At 41.8% G+C, this 18,491-nt stretch overlaps 1 protein-coding gene across 1 annotated transcript; it reads right to left on the reverse strand.

Moving 5' to 3' along the window:
- Nucleotides 1-9,173: 9,173 nt before the first annotated feature.
- LOC139203659 (folylpolyglutamate synthase, mitochondrial-like) lies at nucleotides 9,174-18,127 on the reverse strand. The gene is made up of 15 exons (XM_070833486.1): nucleotides 18,069-18,127; nucleotides 17,779-17,907; nucleotides 16,252-16,305; nucleotides 16,100-16,164; nucleotides 14,703-14,817; nucleotides 13,809-13,886; nucleotides 13,574-13,635; nucleotides 13,344-13,446; nucleotides 12,703-12,780; nucleotides 12,122-12,278; nucleotides 11,960-12,040; nucleotides 11,498-11,645; nucleotides 10,297-10,372; nucleotides 10,150-10,213; nucleotides 9,174-9,608 (listed from the first exon to the last, which is right to left on the reverse strand). Exons 1-15 carry the CDS (start codon nucleotides 18,114-18,116, stop codon nucleotides 9,247-9,249), a joined length of 1,620 nt encoding a protein of 539 aa, XP_070689587.1. The 5' UTR covers nucleotides 18,117-18,127; the 3' UTR covers nucleotides 9,174-9,246.
- Nucleotides 18,128-18,491: the final 364 nt, after the last annotated feature.

An 18,491-nucleotide genomic window follows, 5' to 3' on the forward strand; every position in this document is an offset into this window, starting at 1 on the left:
ACGGACGTTTTCGTGAGCTGCTGTTTATTTTCTTGGTAAACGTATGAATTGCTTGGACTGTAAAATGTCAGAAAACGTACATTTCTGAATAAAACACGATAAATACTAAAACGTTTTGCCAACATTTTGAGAAATGACAGCTGTTTATGTACTGATTCAGGGTGATTTCCACTCTTTTTAAAAGCGTTTGAACTATGAACTATTGACATGCAGCCTCCCAAATCACCCCGTGTCACCAGTTTTCTCTTTTGTGGCACAAAAAATAAAATCTCTTAATGGAGGAGGTGTGCAGTCCTCCCCACGCACCCACCCTGACAATCATCCATCTGTCCATCATACCACTTCTCCATGAGGGAGCCACTCCCAGCTGACTTTGGGCAAGTGCACTGGGTGCACCCTGGACCGGTCACCAGTCAACTGCAGGGCCAACACATGGAGACGGACAACCACTCACGCCTACGGACGATTTGTAGTCATCAATTAACCTACATTTCTTTGGGACTGTGGAAGTACCCAGAATAAACCACAGGACAGAACATGCAGCCCCCCCACACAGAAAGGTTTGAGTTTCAAAGCCATCAGCAGGTTCAAACGTGGACCCTTCTTGCGGTGAGGCAACAGTGCTAACCACCACACCGCCATGCTGCATCCAAACAATCATGACATTTCTAAATACATTTTTATATATTAGAAATATGATAGAAAGTTCCTTTTTAATAAATTGATGTTTGCATCTTGAACGACTGCTTTAAGACCGTGATGTTTTTGTGTGTCTAGGTCTCCTGTTTCTCTGCCATTAGATGGTTTAGCCTAGTATCTATTATAAAGTATTGTGGAGAAAATATAAATATGATCCCCGGTAATGTTTTCCCCTTTCAGGAAGTGCACAAGTCTTGCCCCCTTGAGAAGATCAAGGGAGGTGGTCAGGGTGGATGTCATCCATTCAAGGTGCACTTGTAACTTTTTTTTAGTGAAGTGCCATTTTAATGTAATAACATGATGCGCGCATTAATGAATCAGCAGTAGCAAAACTCATCACTGACATAAGTTTACTAAATATGAGATCAAATAACTTTTTTTTTTAAATTAATGTGAAGAATGAAATTTGCATTTTCAATATAAAATGTAAACTCCTAACTCTCAGCCACTGACAAGTTTGTTTTGAGCCAAGCCTGGAGTCCAGTCCAGGATTATTATCGGTGTAGATTTTGGATCAATGGCCCGCTCAACTTCCACCCCCACCTTTGGAATCAGTGGTGGAGGGAGCTTATCCAGCACCTATCTGGTTGGGGGAGGCCTCTGCGGCAGCTAGACACATGCTTTATTCACCCCCACTCCCACATGGACTCCTATTCCCACCCCCAACACCAAATGCAACCCCAGGCCCTGAGCCCAGCGTCAGGCTTAAGTCCAACCTGCTGCGTTCACAATAACAAAAAGTTTAATTAAATACTCTGCGAGGGGTGTGGAGGTGAGCGGGTGGGGGCTGTTAAGGGGAGGCAGGCCTCCTCACTTCAGCACCCTACACAAGCAACATGCAAATGTGTAAAGTAGTGAGTCACAGCTCCGCATTCCTCAGTGACTGGCTGCTGCTTTCATTAAAGCTTCCACACAATAGAGAAATAGACAGCAGGCTGACACCGAGTCTCACAGAGAGCAGGCCCGAGGATGCTGATAGTCCGTCTGACTATCTGTCTTTCTGTCAAGGAAAAGTGGGAACACATTTCTTTAATATGCTGCTATGCTTTCCCTGAAAGACTGATTAATTTATTACTTCAGATTTGTGTCTCACATGCCACTACAGAACACCACTCCCCAGTGTAAAGGAGTAATAGCCTGGTTCCACATCACCACCCGCATCTCCAATTTATTTTATCATATGTCTAGCTTCTCTTGCTAGTTTCTTCAATGATGCACACCCTGTCTTTAAACAACAACTGACATAAGAGATTAAAAAAAATGTAGTGAGGGGAAAATACATATCAGAAGTGGTACTGTATCATGTGTAACAAGTGTGATAAGTAATCGTCACACTCCCACTGGTAGAATTAATCATTCAGTAAGTCATTATTAGGACAATCTAATGATCTACAGGTGACATAAGTATTAATTAGAGGTGCAGCTTGTCATCATCTCAGCCCTTGGATGACTGCTGCAGTCTCCTTTCAGTGCAGTATGACAGTTTCATCCAGGGTGCAGACAAACCACGAGGGGGTCATCATCTTTCTAAACAAATACTGTGCAGATTACAAGCCAATCTGTTCCTCTAAGTCAGTATCTGCAGCTTACCCACGGCACCATAAGGAGCAGTGGGCTGAGAGATCTGCTGGGGAGCTGGTGGCAGAGATCTGTGGGTACACAAATGTGCTCACAATACACAATAGAGTCGCATTCAATTCTAAACTTCACGCCTGGAAAGTGCCAGCTAACAGGATGCCAGTACTCCTTCCTCCTTTACACCTGCACTGTATGGTAATGCAGATGGATCTACAGAGAGTGCAACAGAAAGAACATCACAAACATCAAAAACAGCTGGTAATAGCAACTGTTGCATCGTGACTGGAAAGAAAAAAAGTAAAATGAGCCTTTTCACTGAATCAGAATCAGAATTCTTTTATTTGTCATTGAGCACGAAGCACAACGAAATTGAAATAGAAGCAGCAGCTCTCATGGACAGTGCAAAAAGACAGAATGTGCAAAGATGAAAATAGTGTAAAAGAAATTAAATAGACTGTACAGAATAAAGAAATATATACAAAATATATATATAAATATCATCAACCATTTGACGGTCACAGGAAATGTTCCATTCCACTGTGTACACACAGTGATGTTCTAATAGACAATAAATGGGGGGGAGGGGGGGGGGTCTGCAGAAGTCAAGTGATTTTGTCCTGTTTTAACTGATTTCACAGTTGGAAGGCTGAGGGAATATCATGATTATGATTAGCTGGGGAAATAACTCACCAGAATGTTTTCTATCCAAATTTTCCAGTAAAAAGGCTCCAAAACCAAATGGTGCATTTCAGGAACATGACATTAACACTCATCACAAGACTTTTTTTTAAAGAATCTTCAACCCACAGGGAAAGTATGAAACACAATGTCACAAATCCTTTCAGGGATGAGAGAAGGTTGGTGTTGAAGCTTAAGTCAACATAATTATTCACTGAACATAATAATTAGTATAATTAAGTCAAATGCGTGACTTCGACACGGTAGACCGTTATTAGCATCCCATCAAGGTACAACATGTAAGAATTGGGCAGAACTTTAAAAAATCACTATCACCAGAATGTGTAGAAATAACAGTACTGTTAGTGAGTCACTGTAGCATCCAGGAGGAGGTAGCGCTGTCCCAGCTAAAAGCTAACGTGGGACCTTTAGTGCAACTAACAACTGGATTAAGACCAGTGGGCTTTGAAAAGATCACTGCCCACAGCTTCCAGCCAAACGGTGCAGCGGGCGGAGTGACAGAAATATTCACAAATTTAGATTTGACAAATTTAACAGACATTGGAAATGTAGGGGTTTTAGATGAAGAGCAGCAGACAATCACTGCCCACGGCATCTTACAACCGCCAGCCAGACGAAGGTGGTGCGACCGCTCCAGAGGAGAGAGAGGAGAGCCAGGACAGGAGCTGCACTGACCCACACAGGGAGAGGAGGATGACTGAGGCAGACATCAGTGAAGCTTGGTGCTCAAACGCAGTCAAAGTTGATGGACAATGTTTCCCAGACCATATTATCATCACTAACCTGTATCTGCTGTTTACATTCCTCCTGATGCAAATTCAAAAAAAGGACAACTGAATTATTTCTGTTTGTGTATATTATACATGCATATAAACAACTGTGTATTCTTTAGGATGTTGATGTTTCTGTTCCATATGTTTGAAAATGACAAACAAATGAATCATGAACCTTCTATGAGATGAGGCCATGATGACACACTTTTCAGGATACTATAAGGTTGAGGAGAAGGTGAAATACTGACCCCTATTTTTACATACTGCACATTTGTTGTGAGTCTTATCCCACAAAATTCACCAAACACTTTTTGTGCAAGAACCTAACCAAACCTTAATCACAGTGGAGACAGATTGGGATCATTACAAAATGATGCAATTTGTGTATCATTTTGTAACTGTTGCATTCAGACGGGTCGGAAAAGAGTAAGGCTTATATTCTATATTTAAGTTTCTGCCAAAAAATTCAATAAAAACAGCAAAACCAACAATCAGTGAGCCACACTGATGCATTGGGTGACATGTCTCTTCATTACCTTGAACACACACTAGTTTATTCTGACTCAGCCCCCCCCCCCCCCCCCCCCCGCACACACACACACACACACACACACACCGTCCTCCTCCCCAAACACTCACAAGAGCACCAAATATAGATTTACACAAATAAATTGCAAATAAACTATTTCGTCCTGTTTGAGTAATGTTTCATAAAAATTACACGGAAATCACATAAAACCCTTATTTGTAGTTAGTTTGTTTTGGGAATTTGAGAACTGATGCTCTACAGTAAGGAACAATTGGGGAAAACATCAACTTAAACCGGACTGAAGTTGACCTCCCCCAGGGCGTAGCACACAGGTGTTTGTTTGTAGTTTTTGTCATAATTCACCATAAATATCTCGAGGTAAAGAACTTACCGTGTGAATTCTAATAAAAATGTTCCCACTCTGTTAAATTGTGAGTCATCTCTGATATGAACAGAGCACTCACGTGTCCTCTGTCCGCTCAGGTTCCCACTGGTGCAGAGCAGTTAAAGAGCAAACACTGTTGGTGGTATTTTACAAGCAGTGGGAAGAACTGCAGCTGCCTGCTCGTAGGGAGCCGACGCTAATTCTGCTATTGAATGGTAATAGAGGTTCATGACAGTAAATCATTGCCCATTGAGGTGCAGCTATTAACACTCTCTATTAACTTTTAACTTGTTTTTTTCACTGTTTGTTTTTATCTGTGTCTTGTACGGTGTCCTTGGGAGTTTTGAAAGGCGCCTATAAATAAAATGTATTATTATTATTATGATTATTATTATGATTATTATTACACTGACCACAGAGCTACAGTCAGACTAACTTTAACACGCTTCATGTATGAAGCTTTTAAGCAATAATTCTCACCTGGCTTAAAGCATCTGGAATGAAACATATGAAAGATTAGTACTGCAACAGGTAACACTGATTTTTGTAGAGAGCGTGCAACAGTGGGATGTCTCTTCTTCTGTGTTTTCTATGAGAACATTTCAAGCTAACATATCCCACCTTCCCTTGAGAGGAGGGAGAGGGTTGTTTATAATATATGGGGTTCCTTATAAAGGTCCAGACAGGAGATTTGCAGTGGTTACTCCAGCTCATCCTCCCTCCCTCTCTCTCTCTCTCTCTCTCTCTCTCTCCCCCGCTCACACACAAACACACACACATTTCCTCCCCTGCACATCTTAACATCCATTCCTGTCTGGCCCTCCACAACAATGGCATCTCAAAAGAGCTCCAATTGCTTTGTGACCCCTAACTTCACCCCCCCCTCCCCCACCCCCCCCCCTTTTTTTAAACTTTGCCAACAAAGAATGCTGCTAGGGTTCAGATGGAGAGGCACTTCAACTCCATTTAACAACCAGCCCACCATTACTCACATCTATGTTCCCATGTCCACAGCAGCTCAGCTTCGCAGTAGACTAAGTGTAAGTGTTTGTTTTGATGCTTTTGAAAAAGTTGAATGCCACAAACGGGTGTGAAAAGTCAAATGTACGTTCACCAGTGGGTGATCTCCTTTCTGCAGCAAATGAGGGCATTTTTGTTTGTTGTCGACACGGTTTCTGAGCTGAGCATGTCCCAGGTCGCAGAAACGTGAGGGTACATCCTCTTTGGACAATGAAAGTCAACTGTAAATTCAGTGGGAATTGTTAGCCAGTATTTCTGTGTATACCTTGTCACAGATAGAAGTGTTGGTCATGGGGAAATTTTGATATAAGAGTGAACTAGAGAAAAGAGTTTCTGTACAAAATTCAACAGCAATGTGAGCAGTTATTGTTAAGATCAAAGCATGGAAGTTAGTCTGTTAAAGTTTCTTGGTCTTGGTTGTGCAAATAAAAGGGCGAGTAACTGAATTTATGTAGCTTATTTCTGCACCAGGCACTCCACCTGTTTTCCTTCTAAATGTACTGTAGTAGTCCTGCATTTAACTGTATAAATGCTGCTGAAAAGGGCCGTGCTACTCACCAGAGCCTCCCTCTGCAAACACACTTTAAATGAAAACGAGTTTCTCTACAGCGGTCTGACAGCTGAAGCTAGCCGAAGCTACGATAAGAGGCTGTGATTACCACAACACAGCAGGTCACCTCCTCCACTGGGAATTAGAGTGGACAGTGGGAGTCCCAGTAAGAGGATTCTGGCCCGTTCAAGCATCTTATACTTGGATACATGACCAAATCCCCGAGGTTTTTCATTGAGGGGAAAAATGCTGTTGCCTGACTGCAGCCCACCAAAACAAATCTCTGCTGTGAATTCACTAATTGCTCCGGCTGTCTCTAATAGCTGATTAGCACAAGGAAGTGAAGTTTACACGCCAACTAGGGCCTTTCTCACTACCTGTCTGTGTGAGGGTCTTTGTTCTTTTCTGGCTTTTATTAAGGTGTCATCCACGAGCCAGTCTGCAATGCACCGTCCTGCACAGCTTATACGCTTTGTTTCCAGTAAACTAGGTGGATGTTTGGCTAAATCTTCAAGTTTTAATATGAGAATGTCTGCCGTTGAGAGAAACAGCTGACCTCTTCTCTAATGATATTTTCTCTGTATGGTATAAAGAGATTTTCAGGCCTCAATCTGTTGTCCTGTCCCCTGGCCTCCTGTCTGCAGTAATCTTGATGAGGGGCTAATAGGCCAGAAAGACAGCGACTCCCAGCAGTGACCCCCCCCCACCACCACCACCACCCAGTAGGCCCCACGACCTTCCATAACATCCTCCATTAACCCTTCATCACCCAAACCTGGTCTGAAGTATGCCTGCTCAAATGCTCAAGTAATGAAAGGGATTTGAACAAAGCTGGCAGGGATCAAAGCAAACTTCCCCCAGTTATATTTGGAACGTAAATGTAATAGTAAAACAGTGCATTCCATTTAGCCTCTGAGATTGTGTCTGTCTGTCAGCTTAGCTCTGACATTACTACAAGGAATTCACAGCAGGGGAGTGAGGACGGACCAGACATGTTTTTGCTGTCTGGTGCAGCAGTGTTATTGTATTAAAGTACTCTGCACTTCATGGCTCTTGTTATATATACAAGGGAACGCTATCTGTTGAACGTGCAACATAACATACGTGAGTGAGTGATCGTGTGCATTTAGAAATGAAGCATCCAGCATGTTTTACACATAAAGGTCGGTTTACTTGTACATATGGTGAACCAATCATTCTGATGACAAAACGAGCCCATTCAAGTGCAGCACAATTAAAAACAGAGAAGTTTCCTACAAGACGTTGTCATAAGCCAACGGCAAATTATTAATATTAATATTATTAATTAAAGTTCATAGATATGGTTCTTCTGGATCTGAATCCCTTCTTGATTTTCCATAAGTCAAATAATCACACATCAACCGCCTCCCAGTCAGCCTGGGGCCTTCAGAGCACCTGAGGGTTTGTGGATGTGAGCAGCAGCAATCCAGGCTTGGCATCGGTCATCAGCGGTGTTTTGGCTTGTGAACATTTCGCGGACATATTGGGTTCTTTAATGTTTGTTCACATAATGCAGTCTTTGTCTTACATACATATGTATACATATATACAGACTTTGTCAAAAATGTAGTCCAACTATTTAAACACAAACTTGTGGAAAGATTTTATTCCATGTTAAAGTAGCAGCAAAGGCAAGTTAAGGTGTCAGTGTTTATCATCAACCATTGCTATTCCAAATAGAGGACCCCCAAATACGTTCTAGTGAAAAACATATTAACAAATATCATTTTGGTTTATTAAATATCATCATAACTCTGCAGGTAGAGTGTAAACAGTGGTATAATCAGGGACACAGCTTTCAAGTAGTGCGCATTATTTTTGGAAATTGAAAGAAAACACATAATTATGCATGGAGAAAATGACATCCTGCACATGCAGCTCAAATGAAAGAGAAGAATCTGTTTTAAAATACTTTTCAACTCACAAATAACCCTAAATCCTGTTTAAAATGGCATGTGTAAAACTTTCAAAAGAAAATTCCAAAGATCTATAAACTATAAAGCACACTCAAGTTAGTTATTACAGGAATGTTACACAGATTACAGCAATAATTTCATGGTCTGATATTAGGCTGTTTTTTCCATATTAACCCTTGTATGGTGTTCAGGTCTGTGGGACCCGTTCTCATCTTTTTATCAAGAGCAAAATGATCCGATAAATTATTTTTTCAAACTCAGACTCGGCCTTGGCTCCTATTGATGAATCTGAGTTTGAAAAAATTATTAATCGTATAATTTTTCTTTTGATGAAGAACATAAAAAACAGGTGAAATCTGGTCCACAGACCTGAACACCATACAAGGGTTAAGCACACCAAAAAGTAAGACTGAAAGACTTCCCCTTATTGGAGCTGTAAACTTCAGAAAATAAATTAAATCGGCGCAGGGAACACCTCTGGACCGTGAGCTGCTCATGGTGGTGCTGTCATCGGCTTACAGTCAGATTCAACATACAGTACGGGGACGTGTGACTGCACAGTACTAAAAGGAATATTGTCCCAATAGGAAGGTGAAATCAGAGGACCTTGAAATTGTTGTTACATTTTATCTTATGCATAATATTCATCTTATACTAGTTGGTATGATTATACGTGGCCAAAAGTATGTGGACCCCACGAACCTTTGGCTACACTGTGTGATATTTATTACTCAATGTCAAAGTGACACAATGAAAAAAAAAAACCCACCAACAACAGGAAGTATTGTCTCCTATAAATGTAGCCACTGTGATGGGATTGTTATAGGCCCACAGTTTTGTGGATACTATAGAAGATCGAGATAAATAAGATGTTAAGCACTTAACGTGACAACACTGACTGTTGAGCAGAACAGATTATGGAATATTATAGAGATACTGTTGTACTAAAAAAAACGGAGGGGGGAAAAAGGGCGCTATGAATAATTCTTGAGCGTAGTGTTGCTGCTGAAATATATGTGAAAATATATGTTCCTGAGACTGATCAGTGATCAATAGTGATGATGACTTCTGATCCCCTAGGAGTCAAGTGAAGGTTCCAGATGCTTCAACACTCCTCCCACCAGGTACAAGCTGCCAGTCACCAGCACAGAGACGTGATCTGCCTCCCTCAGCCTGTCTGGGAGCTCAGCGGACTGGGGAGGGACCCAGACAGACCCCAAGGATCCAGCAGAGGCCGGCTGCGGCTTGTTCCTCTGGGTGATCCACTGGAGGGCGCTGGCGATGCAGGGGAACACCAGGCTGTGACTCACGGAGCTGATCAGCAGATGGCGATGGTGGTGATTTATTGTTTCTGTTGCGTTCAGGCTCCGCCAGCTGCTCTGGTTTTCTCTGCAGCGAGCCAACCTGTTCTGCACACACACATCCATGCTGCGGTGAACTGCAGAGAACAGCAGCACGGGGAAGGCAAGAGTAGATGTTACACATTCAAAAGCAGGTTAAGAGAAATTAATACATTTGATGACATCTATTATCTATCGTCCGTGTCCCCATAAGCTGTCAGTCAAATGCTTGCATAAAGCTTTGCAGCGGCCTGCTTGAGAACTGTTTCAACATGTGTGGAACATGTAAACAAGCTGTGTGAAATTTCCGATCAGAGTCACTGGTAGTGAAAATAAACTTTGTGGGAAAACAGAAAACTTATAGAGCTCTTTCAGATCCGAAGGGACCTCTTGTGCCATCCGTCATCCATCGGCCCAAACACACTGATCCTTACCAAAGTGTTCTCGATCAACACTGGATCTCTACCTTGCAGCTGAATGACCACGACACTGGTGTGTTTTTCTGAATCATACTGTTAGCAGTGTTACCGGGAACCAGAGACACAAGAATTTCACTGCCAGTGATTGCTCCGTGTAACTGCTGAGCATGTGACAATAAAGTCTTGAATCTTAAATCTTGAAAACATACATCACACTCACCTGAACTGATCGTAGGTGTTTCAGTAATGTTGGGGCAGAACAGTGCGTAGTCAAAGCGACAGGGCTGGGAGTCACACAGAGTCACTTAGTTTAATGGTGCATCCATTTGTGTTGATGTTGTAGCACTATAGTTGGCGTCATACTCACCACCAGCAGTCTGAGTAAAGCAGCAGAGTTCCTCTCTCCTGTTGTGTTAAAGAGCAAGATCTTAACCCCAGGGCCCCTGGAAGACAGAATGAGATGTAATGGACAGATTTTTCTTAGTTATTTCTACTGGTACCTAGCTATGAAGATGGCTTTGGTTGTACTTGTCCAGGTTTGGAGATGGCAGTCTCTGACATTTCTGTCGCCACCGCAGTGCAGCGGGGAATGCAGGTTCATCTGCGGCGCTCACAGCATTGCTGCAAAACAACACGACGTCTCTTTCCTGAAGATTGCCCACGTCAGATCCACAGAACACACTATCAACAGTTTTTACTATCCCTTTGGTGGGAAGTAATGACACGTTCTCGTTCGCGGCAAGCTCTGCAAATATCTGGGAGAGTGTTTGGGGAAAAGAAGCGTTGCTGTCAAACTGTCAAAATGTAGTTTTGTAGTTTTCAACACTTTGAGCCAACTGGAGGCAGAGATCTCAAAACCTGGACTAATAAAAACCAAAAACAAACATACGCACCATTATAATAGAAATGTTTCACAGTTTGAACTGTTTAGGAAACTAAAGCACTTTGGTTAAGATTAAGGAAAGATTTTCCTTTTGGTTAATGTGGCGGAAACCTAATGAAAAAATAAAATACATGTGAAATGAAATACAAAAAGCACATTTTACCGGTCGGTGCGTTCAGTATGAACATTTTTCCGATTGCCAGATGGGCTAATTAACGAAAGATTTCCTCATTATGTTAATAGAAAATGCAATTCTGGCATCTGGCATTATGTTCCCCTGCTGTATATAAACGCCATTTCTGGTACTTCACACTCAACCCTGCCTTCCTTTGGATCACCAGCCAAGTGTGGAGTTGATCAACTGAACAGTTCTCGTAATATACGACAGATGTATGAACATTAAATTCCATTCAATCTTGATAGTAAATGCAGCGTAGAGGCTTTGGAAACAGCATTCAGACACTCATGTTTGAAGATTCTTTTCGTGGTGTTGGGATGTGGTGCAAACTGTCTTGTGTTTGTGCACTAAATTTTAATTTGGGGTTAGTGCCTAAACTTCATGGCCCTAAAGCATCTTATTTTAGGTATCATGTACTTATGCATTGGGATCTACAAGTTCAAACACCACAGTACGCCTGTCTCGAGGCTGTAGAGTTAAGCCGCAGTGTTGTTAGTGTTCTCATACTGAGTCTGGTCTCTCTGCAGCGTCTCCTGTTTAAACCAGCAGACACAGGCCTGCATGCTGGCTGTAGTATGGGCTCCATCCAGGTAATATGTGACAGAACCGCAGCTCAGAGTCTGGTTTCGTCCTAACCACTGCGTCTCCTGTAGGCCTGGAGGCATTAGGAAGGGAGAAGTAAAACTCATGTGTCAGGCTTTTTTTACAATTAGAGTGTAAAGAACATCCGATAGGTAACACATGGACACAGACAGTTGGAATAAACTAATATATCTGCAAGCATCTTATAGATTAATGAAGTGGGAGATTAGATTAACTTAATACTATGGCAGGGTAAAGAACCTCTACTCATACGGCTTTTAAACAGTTTGGAAGCAATATCAGAGATAATTAATGTACAGTAAATTCTAATTTCACATCACAACTCCAGCCATCTGCAAACATCCTTCATGCTGTTGACAAACTTGCCTTCCAGCATGGTTGTACTTGGTTGGAACGTGACTGCCTGGGAGCCTGGTCTGCAGGTGTGTTGAGCTAAACTGAGGTCATCTGAAAGGAGTCGCATTTGAAGATGAGTTTAACGACTTTGCAATCTTTAAGCTCCATTTGCGCAATCATAAATGCACGTACCACCTTTCTCCTCGGCCTCACGGCGCTGCAACCAGCTGTAGCTAAGCTGCAGTGCGAGTGATGCATTCAGGCGCTGGTGTTCTCCCATCAGTCCCAGACTCATAGGACCAACTATAGCTTCATACTGATCCAGCTCAGGACAGATCCGCAGAGGGCACTGCAGGGGGCAGAGATTCGTGAGTCACAGGCAGGTTTAGGGGCCTGCATTTCAAAAGAGAAAATTCAAAAGAACATCAAATCCACCCTCCGGCTGAGGGCCTGTATTTTTAAATCCTAAAGGCTGTGCTGCCTTTATTGGTGACTGCTATGAAGAATGGAAGAATCTAAGCTGTGAAAATGAGAATCCCACAAGGAATCAGTGAATGTTATCCACACGTGTTTGTGGTAAAAACTGTTTTGAAATAGTTATACAATGCAGGATTTTATTTATTATTTATTTACATTTTTTTTTACTCACGCACTCACTCAACTGTGGCTTGTATCCATACTGTCCCCCATTGTGTTTGAATTTCGGTGACAAAAATGTGTATCTGTCTCGTGTAGTATCTTATAAGTGCCGGGGCTGAGTGCGGTGTGCTCACCCTGATCTCTTCAGCTCTGCGTTGCAGGACTCTCATCGGGCCAGGCTGTTGTCTGCCAGTGAATGCCGGGACACCTGGCTGAGGACAGAGGCAGCCATCAGAGCACTGACATGCAAACAGCACATCTGTCAGTCTGCCTTCATGCTGTTACAAGTGTAGTCTCTTACTGCTTTTCTCTGTGATTCTAAAAGCCAAAGTTATTCGTGATACTCTGTTTTTAGTGCAGCTGTTTCTTCACGTCTTCACTGCCACCTGACTTTCTCTGGAATCTTTTAGCCCTACAAAGTGGCCACGGTCTGAGGTCTAGAGTGAAGAGAATGAAAGTTGTGGAATAACATCTTAAAAGATCGTGTGATTTTTATTTATATAGGTCTCTTCTCTTGTTAAATATAAAACCCTGTTCTAAAGGCTGATTTTAAACTTGTAACTGAATCGATTTAATGACGAGTTTGATTGTCTCTGATGCTGTTTTTGCTTTTCTTTTGTCTGGTTATTTTCTTTTTCTTTTTATCTGCTGTAGTCATGCCTCTTTTGCAAAAGAGATCTTGATGAGATTACCTGATAAAGATTATATAACACGTATATATAACATATACATTATATTGTCTGCTTTGACACTCAGTGAAAGGACTTTGTATAACCTTGAATATTCCGGCCTTCTGCCAAGCAATCTTCTCCATGGTGTCTCCAAGCAAACTGCAGTGATCGAAGCCAAGAGACGTGATCCCACACACCCATGGCTTCCTGTGGACCAGACATAATGTTTAAATGCCGCAGCATCAACAGAAAACATTTTCTTTCCTTTTATTAAGCAAGACAGATAATGAAGCCGCATTTTTCAATTATTCAATCACATTGATCAAAGCATTACCGGATTATGTTTGTGCAGTCATACTGTCCTCCAATCCCAACTTCAATCACTGCTAAATCCACCTGTGTTCACAAAAATGCCACTGAGAACAGATTCAGGCTTAATGTGAGTGTGTGAGCATACTGTATGTGTAGGTTAGGTGTGAGGGGTGTGATTTGCTGTTGTGGGCAGGTTCAGTGTGTGTGTGTGTGTGTGTGCGCGTGTGTGTGTGTGTGTGTGTGCGCTCGCAGTTTACCCGCTCCTGCATGAAGACGTGGAAGGCCAGCAGAGTCAGGAACTGGAAATAGAAGGGCATAGTGCCTCCGTGGACGTCCTGTACATTCGTGGAAATCATATTATCATGTGTTGAAGAGGTTTAACTTGATGACGTCTCACTAAGCAATATTTTTAGCTTAAATATTAACAGGAAAAATGAGATGCTGATATTAGGATAAAAAACGTTTTCTTTTTATTTGGCTTCAGGAGGGACAACTGCTGTGGATCTGATAAACATCAGGGCTTGACTGACTTTTCCAATGTTTCTGTATCTGGTAATAATATTTGCTATCTTTAAATATGCCCAATTTTCATTCACAAATGTCTACATTCATTTCCCTGGTGTTCCTGTTTTCTCCTTCCAGCTCCTAAGAGGCCAATCTTAGTGCTGTGGCTCTGTGGAAGGCAATGTCAGCCTGTCAGTCCGTCAGTCCGTCAGTCTGTCAGTCTGTCAGTCTGTCAGTGCACCACTTTGTCCAGACTGGAATGTCTCAATAACTATAAAATCTAGCACACACATTCACGTCCTTTATGTCCTTTAACTCATTGCAATCAATGATTGTTCATGGGGGTACTGTCCATATTCTACGACACATGGCTCCAACCTGTCTCTTGTACATCCCCCAACTTTACAGAAGTGTAATGTTAACTACAGCAGCACCGCTGTGACTGCACCAAGACCCGTAGGAATGTTTGCTGTGAATTGTCATGAGAACATAAAAAACTTAACAGAAGATCATGACGATGGATGTGCAAAATTAAGACGTTTTTATTTGGTATTAAAATCAAAGAAGATTCCAGACAGATCCATCCAACATCCACCCTTCACTGAATTCACATGAACTGGTATCATGTATGGATCTACAGAGCCTACCTTTGTGTCCTCTAACCGCTCATAAGCCTCCCAAAAGTACTTGGTGAAAAGCTGCTTGCTGATTGGCCATCCATTGATGCGGATTCTCTCCCTGACATGAACCAAATGTGGAGAGCTGAGGGCAGAAAGACTGCGATTATATTTACAGCTAAAAGAGTGAATATCTGAGGAGCATCCGGTTTTATATGCACCAAAAGTCAAAGCACCGTTTCATTAAACTGACATTCAAACATGAAAAGCACCAAGGATTAAGTAAAGAGCAGAGAAATAACACAATAGTAGTTTAAAATTGTAATTTGTCTAAATGTCACCACCTTAGCTGTCCTGATGCAGTGAGTTCAATTTCTCCAAGAGACATGAAAGTGTTTCCCCAATGCCCAAATACAATTAACATGCAAACAATTGCAAATCAATGAATTTCAAGTGATGAAAATACACTTCTCACAAAAAGTTAGGGATATTCAGCTTTCGGGTGAAATCTCAGGATGAACCTAAAATGCATTCTAACCTTTCCAGGTGAACTTAATGTGACCTTCTCTAAACTTGTCCAACTGTTCAGTGTCTCAGTACTTTTTGCACCAGTTGCTGTTCTCTAACAAGAAGCTTAACAGCAAAATTCACAACAGGTTTGATCCATGAATCCACCAATACATTTCCTGCTTCAGTTAGAATTGGTATTTAAACAGTCCTCCTCATCGTGCTGTTCACATTCTGACATCATGAGACCAAGACGCCACCTAACAACTGATCAGCAGCACCTCAACACTGGAGGCTTCAAACAGGAAGTCCTCAGACAGAGGTGTTCACTGAGCTTAGAGGGTCACAGAGTGTCATCAGGAGGTTGTAACAGTGATACAGAGACTGGAAGAGTCACAGAAAGGAGAGGAGTGGACGTCCTTTGGCCACATCCCAATTTATTGAGACACTGAACATGTTTTGTTGTGGTATACCCACCACTGTTGTTAGCTTTTCTTTCAATAAATAGTTTAAGATGAAGAAATGACCAGTGCATGCTTCTACTTAGATGTCCTACTTTCATGATATAATATCACTGTAGCATTCACTTTTTACATTTTCCATAAATGTCATCTGAAAGTCGAATATCCCTAACTTTTTGTGAGTAGTGTATATAGTTATATCGTATATAGTTAAGTTGAAAGACTGGACATGACCGTTCCTACCCAAAACAAACTACAGATAATCTCGTACTATCTCTCAGACAGGTAGGCTTTCAACAGTGGTGTTGGTTAACCATTAATTGTTGGAGAGTTAATCAGTAAGACAAAGTCCAGGCTGCAAACTGAAGAGCAGCTTCAAACCTGTTAGCATTAGAATGCCAAATGGCATTTATTTTGCTCAGATTCCTCTACAATTCATGTAACATGTGTTTGGGTTACCTGAAAAATCCGGTCCGCAAACCATAACTCCTGAGTACTCTTTCAGTAAAAGCACATGTTGATCCCTGGAAAAAAGAAAGCACTGATCAGTCCATGTGGGGTTTCATTGTTAACTCTGAGTACTGAAGACAGCTCGTTTTGTTGTTTCATACCTTCCCTTTGGTCCCAGTGACGTGGATTATGTTGAGTTTGTCCAGTTCACCCACCTGAAGACATGTCCAAATGGTTAGGGGAATTACTGAGGTAGCAGTAGTGGTAGTATTAGCAGTAGTAGTAGTAGTAGTAGTAGTTAGTAATAGTAGTAGCAGTAGTAGTAGTAGTAGTAGTAGTAGTAGATACAGTAGTGAACAGTAGTAGTAGTAGTGATAGTAGTAGTAGTGATAGTAGTAGTAGTGATAGTAGTAGTAGCGCTGGCTGAGTCGTGGCTCTGTGCTGCAGCGGTTTTATTCCCTGAGATCAAAAATGGAGCAGATTTGAGGAGAGAAGGAGCTCTTCATGAGCTCAGTGACCCTCTCTGGTTGGCATGTTTAGTGGATCTCACTGATCACCTGAACAAGAGCCTACAAGGCAAAGACCAGCTTGTACCACAACTAATAAATGAAAGCCCTCTAATGGAAAGGCTGTTTTCTTGAATCATATTCAGTCATCAAGCAGAATTTACCTTCATTTGATTGATTTTGCCAACTTTAACCCACCAGAGGGGAGGCGATATACATCACCTCTAGTGGATTAAAGTTAGCAGCATAGCTCACTTCTAGTGAGTGGCCCAGCTCTTTGGATGTTTTTCTGTATGTGGCCCTCAGTGAAAAAAGTTTGGACACCCCTGCTACAGCCTGTCCGTCCTTGGGAGCTGGATCTCTCCTTCACTGTGGTGCTCCCGGAGGTTTCTCTTTTCCCACTGGGTTTTTTGAGTTTTTCCTTCCCGAAGAAGGAGGGTCATAGAGGGCAGGTGATGCCTCGGACTGATCCACCGGACTGATCCATTGGCCTCATCGACTGCTGGACTCTTTATTAGATTGTTTGTTCGCTTACACTTCTTGTTTATTTCAGTGAACTTTGTAAATCACTGTGAGACACTCTGTTGTTATATTGGGCTATACAAAATAAATTGAATTGAATTGAATTGAATAATAAGAATGAAATAATATAGTATAGCACGGCATGGTATAAGGAGCACTTTTGGTACCAAAAATACATTTAGCTTTTTACTTTTTACTTTTTTTTATATTTACTTTTGAATGCCTTTATACTTAATTAACCTTTGAGGACTTTCACCTTAACCTCTCTGTAATGGATTGTTTCCTTCTTTGCGCTGGGGTTTTAGTAAGTTTGCTTAAAGGATCTAAATAGTTATTCTACCACTTTAATAAGCCACAGCAGTTATGGGAGTCACTGAAAAGATGCAATCTGGTCATACTACTTGAAAGTTACACTACAGCCATCAGCTATAGCTGTCTGTGGACGCTCGTGTGTAAAACAGGTTTATCTTTTTACTCCCATTATTGTTTTGAGCTACTTTACAAGTACTTTATGCAGTCTGAAAAGACTGGGGGTGCCTCAGTGTGTCTCAAATTGTTCAGGGGTCCTTTAAGATGCAGAGATAAACACATAGGAATGTCAATAATTCAGCTACACTTGGATGATGATGATGATGGAATAATTGCTATGTTTGTACATACTGTAATGCCGGTGCGATGCAGGAAGCCCTGCATGGCCTGGAGCTGCAGACCTGGATTTTCTTGGCGTCCACGCAGCCGTTCCAACACTGTGGCATTATTCTGCAGGCTGTCTAGGACGCACACAGCTCCCTGAGAACATGCAGGCACACAAACATACAAACAAAAAGAGCGCTACTTTTAGAGATTTAGCCAAAATCTGAATAGATTTTTATTCACATCTTACCTATCAATGATCATGCAAAGCAAGCATGAACACGTGTTAAAATAGTCACATGTTTAACAATACTCACTTGAAAAGTTTTGGTCCTGTTCGCGACAGCAGTTTGACCGAGCACCATGCTGGTGAAACCTTATCAGTTAATAAACAGCCACTACTGCTACAGCTGTGCCTCTACATGAAAACTACAGAAGTGTGAATTTACACGCAGGTAAAGCCAACAAAAGGAATATTCCATGTGATATTGCCCAGCAATAAGCTCTCATGGTGGCATTATGACAGACTGAGCACAAGAGATAGCAAACTGGCGTGATCAGGTTTCTGTCCTTCGGTCCACGAGGCGGCTGTTTGCACAAGATTTCTGCCAGTTTTACCGCCTCGTGTACGCCTGCAGACAGAGACACAAAGACACATTCAAAGACAGTGGGCCAGTACTGTCAAAATATTTATCTTAATAAGTCTGATTTTTATTAACCAGCAATTGAAAACGTCATAC

This window comes from Pempheris klunzingeri, chromosome 7, assembly GCF_042242105.1.
Source record: "Pempheris klunzingeri isolate RE-2024b chromosome 7, fPemKlu1.hap1, whole genome shotgun sequence".
NCBI lineage: Eukaryota > Metazoa > Chordata > Actinopteri > Acropomatiformes > Pempheridae > Pempheris > Pempheris klunzingeri.

Bases quoted from the DNA above. Each gene is read 5' to 3' on its own strand.
- LOC139203659 (XM_070833486.1), bottom strand. From the start codon at position 18,116: ATGGTGCTCGGTCAAACTGCTGTCGCGAACAGGACCAAAACTTTTCAA. The intron at 13,447-13,573 runs GTAATGCTTTGA...TCTGGTCCACAG, and splicing joins GACTGCACAAACATAATCCG to GAAGCCATGGGTGTGTGGGA. The intron at 10,373-11,497 runs GTATGAGAACAC...TCTGTCTTCCAG, and splicing joins CTGCAGAGAGACCAGACTCA to GGGCCCTGGGGTTAAGATCT.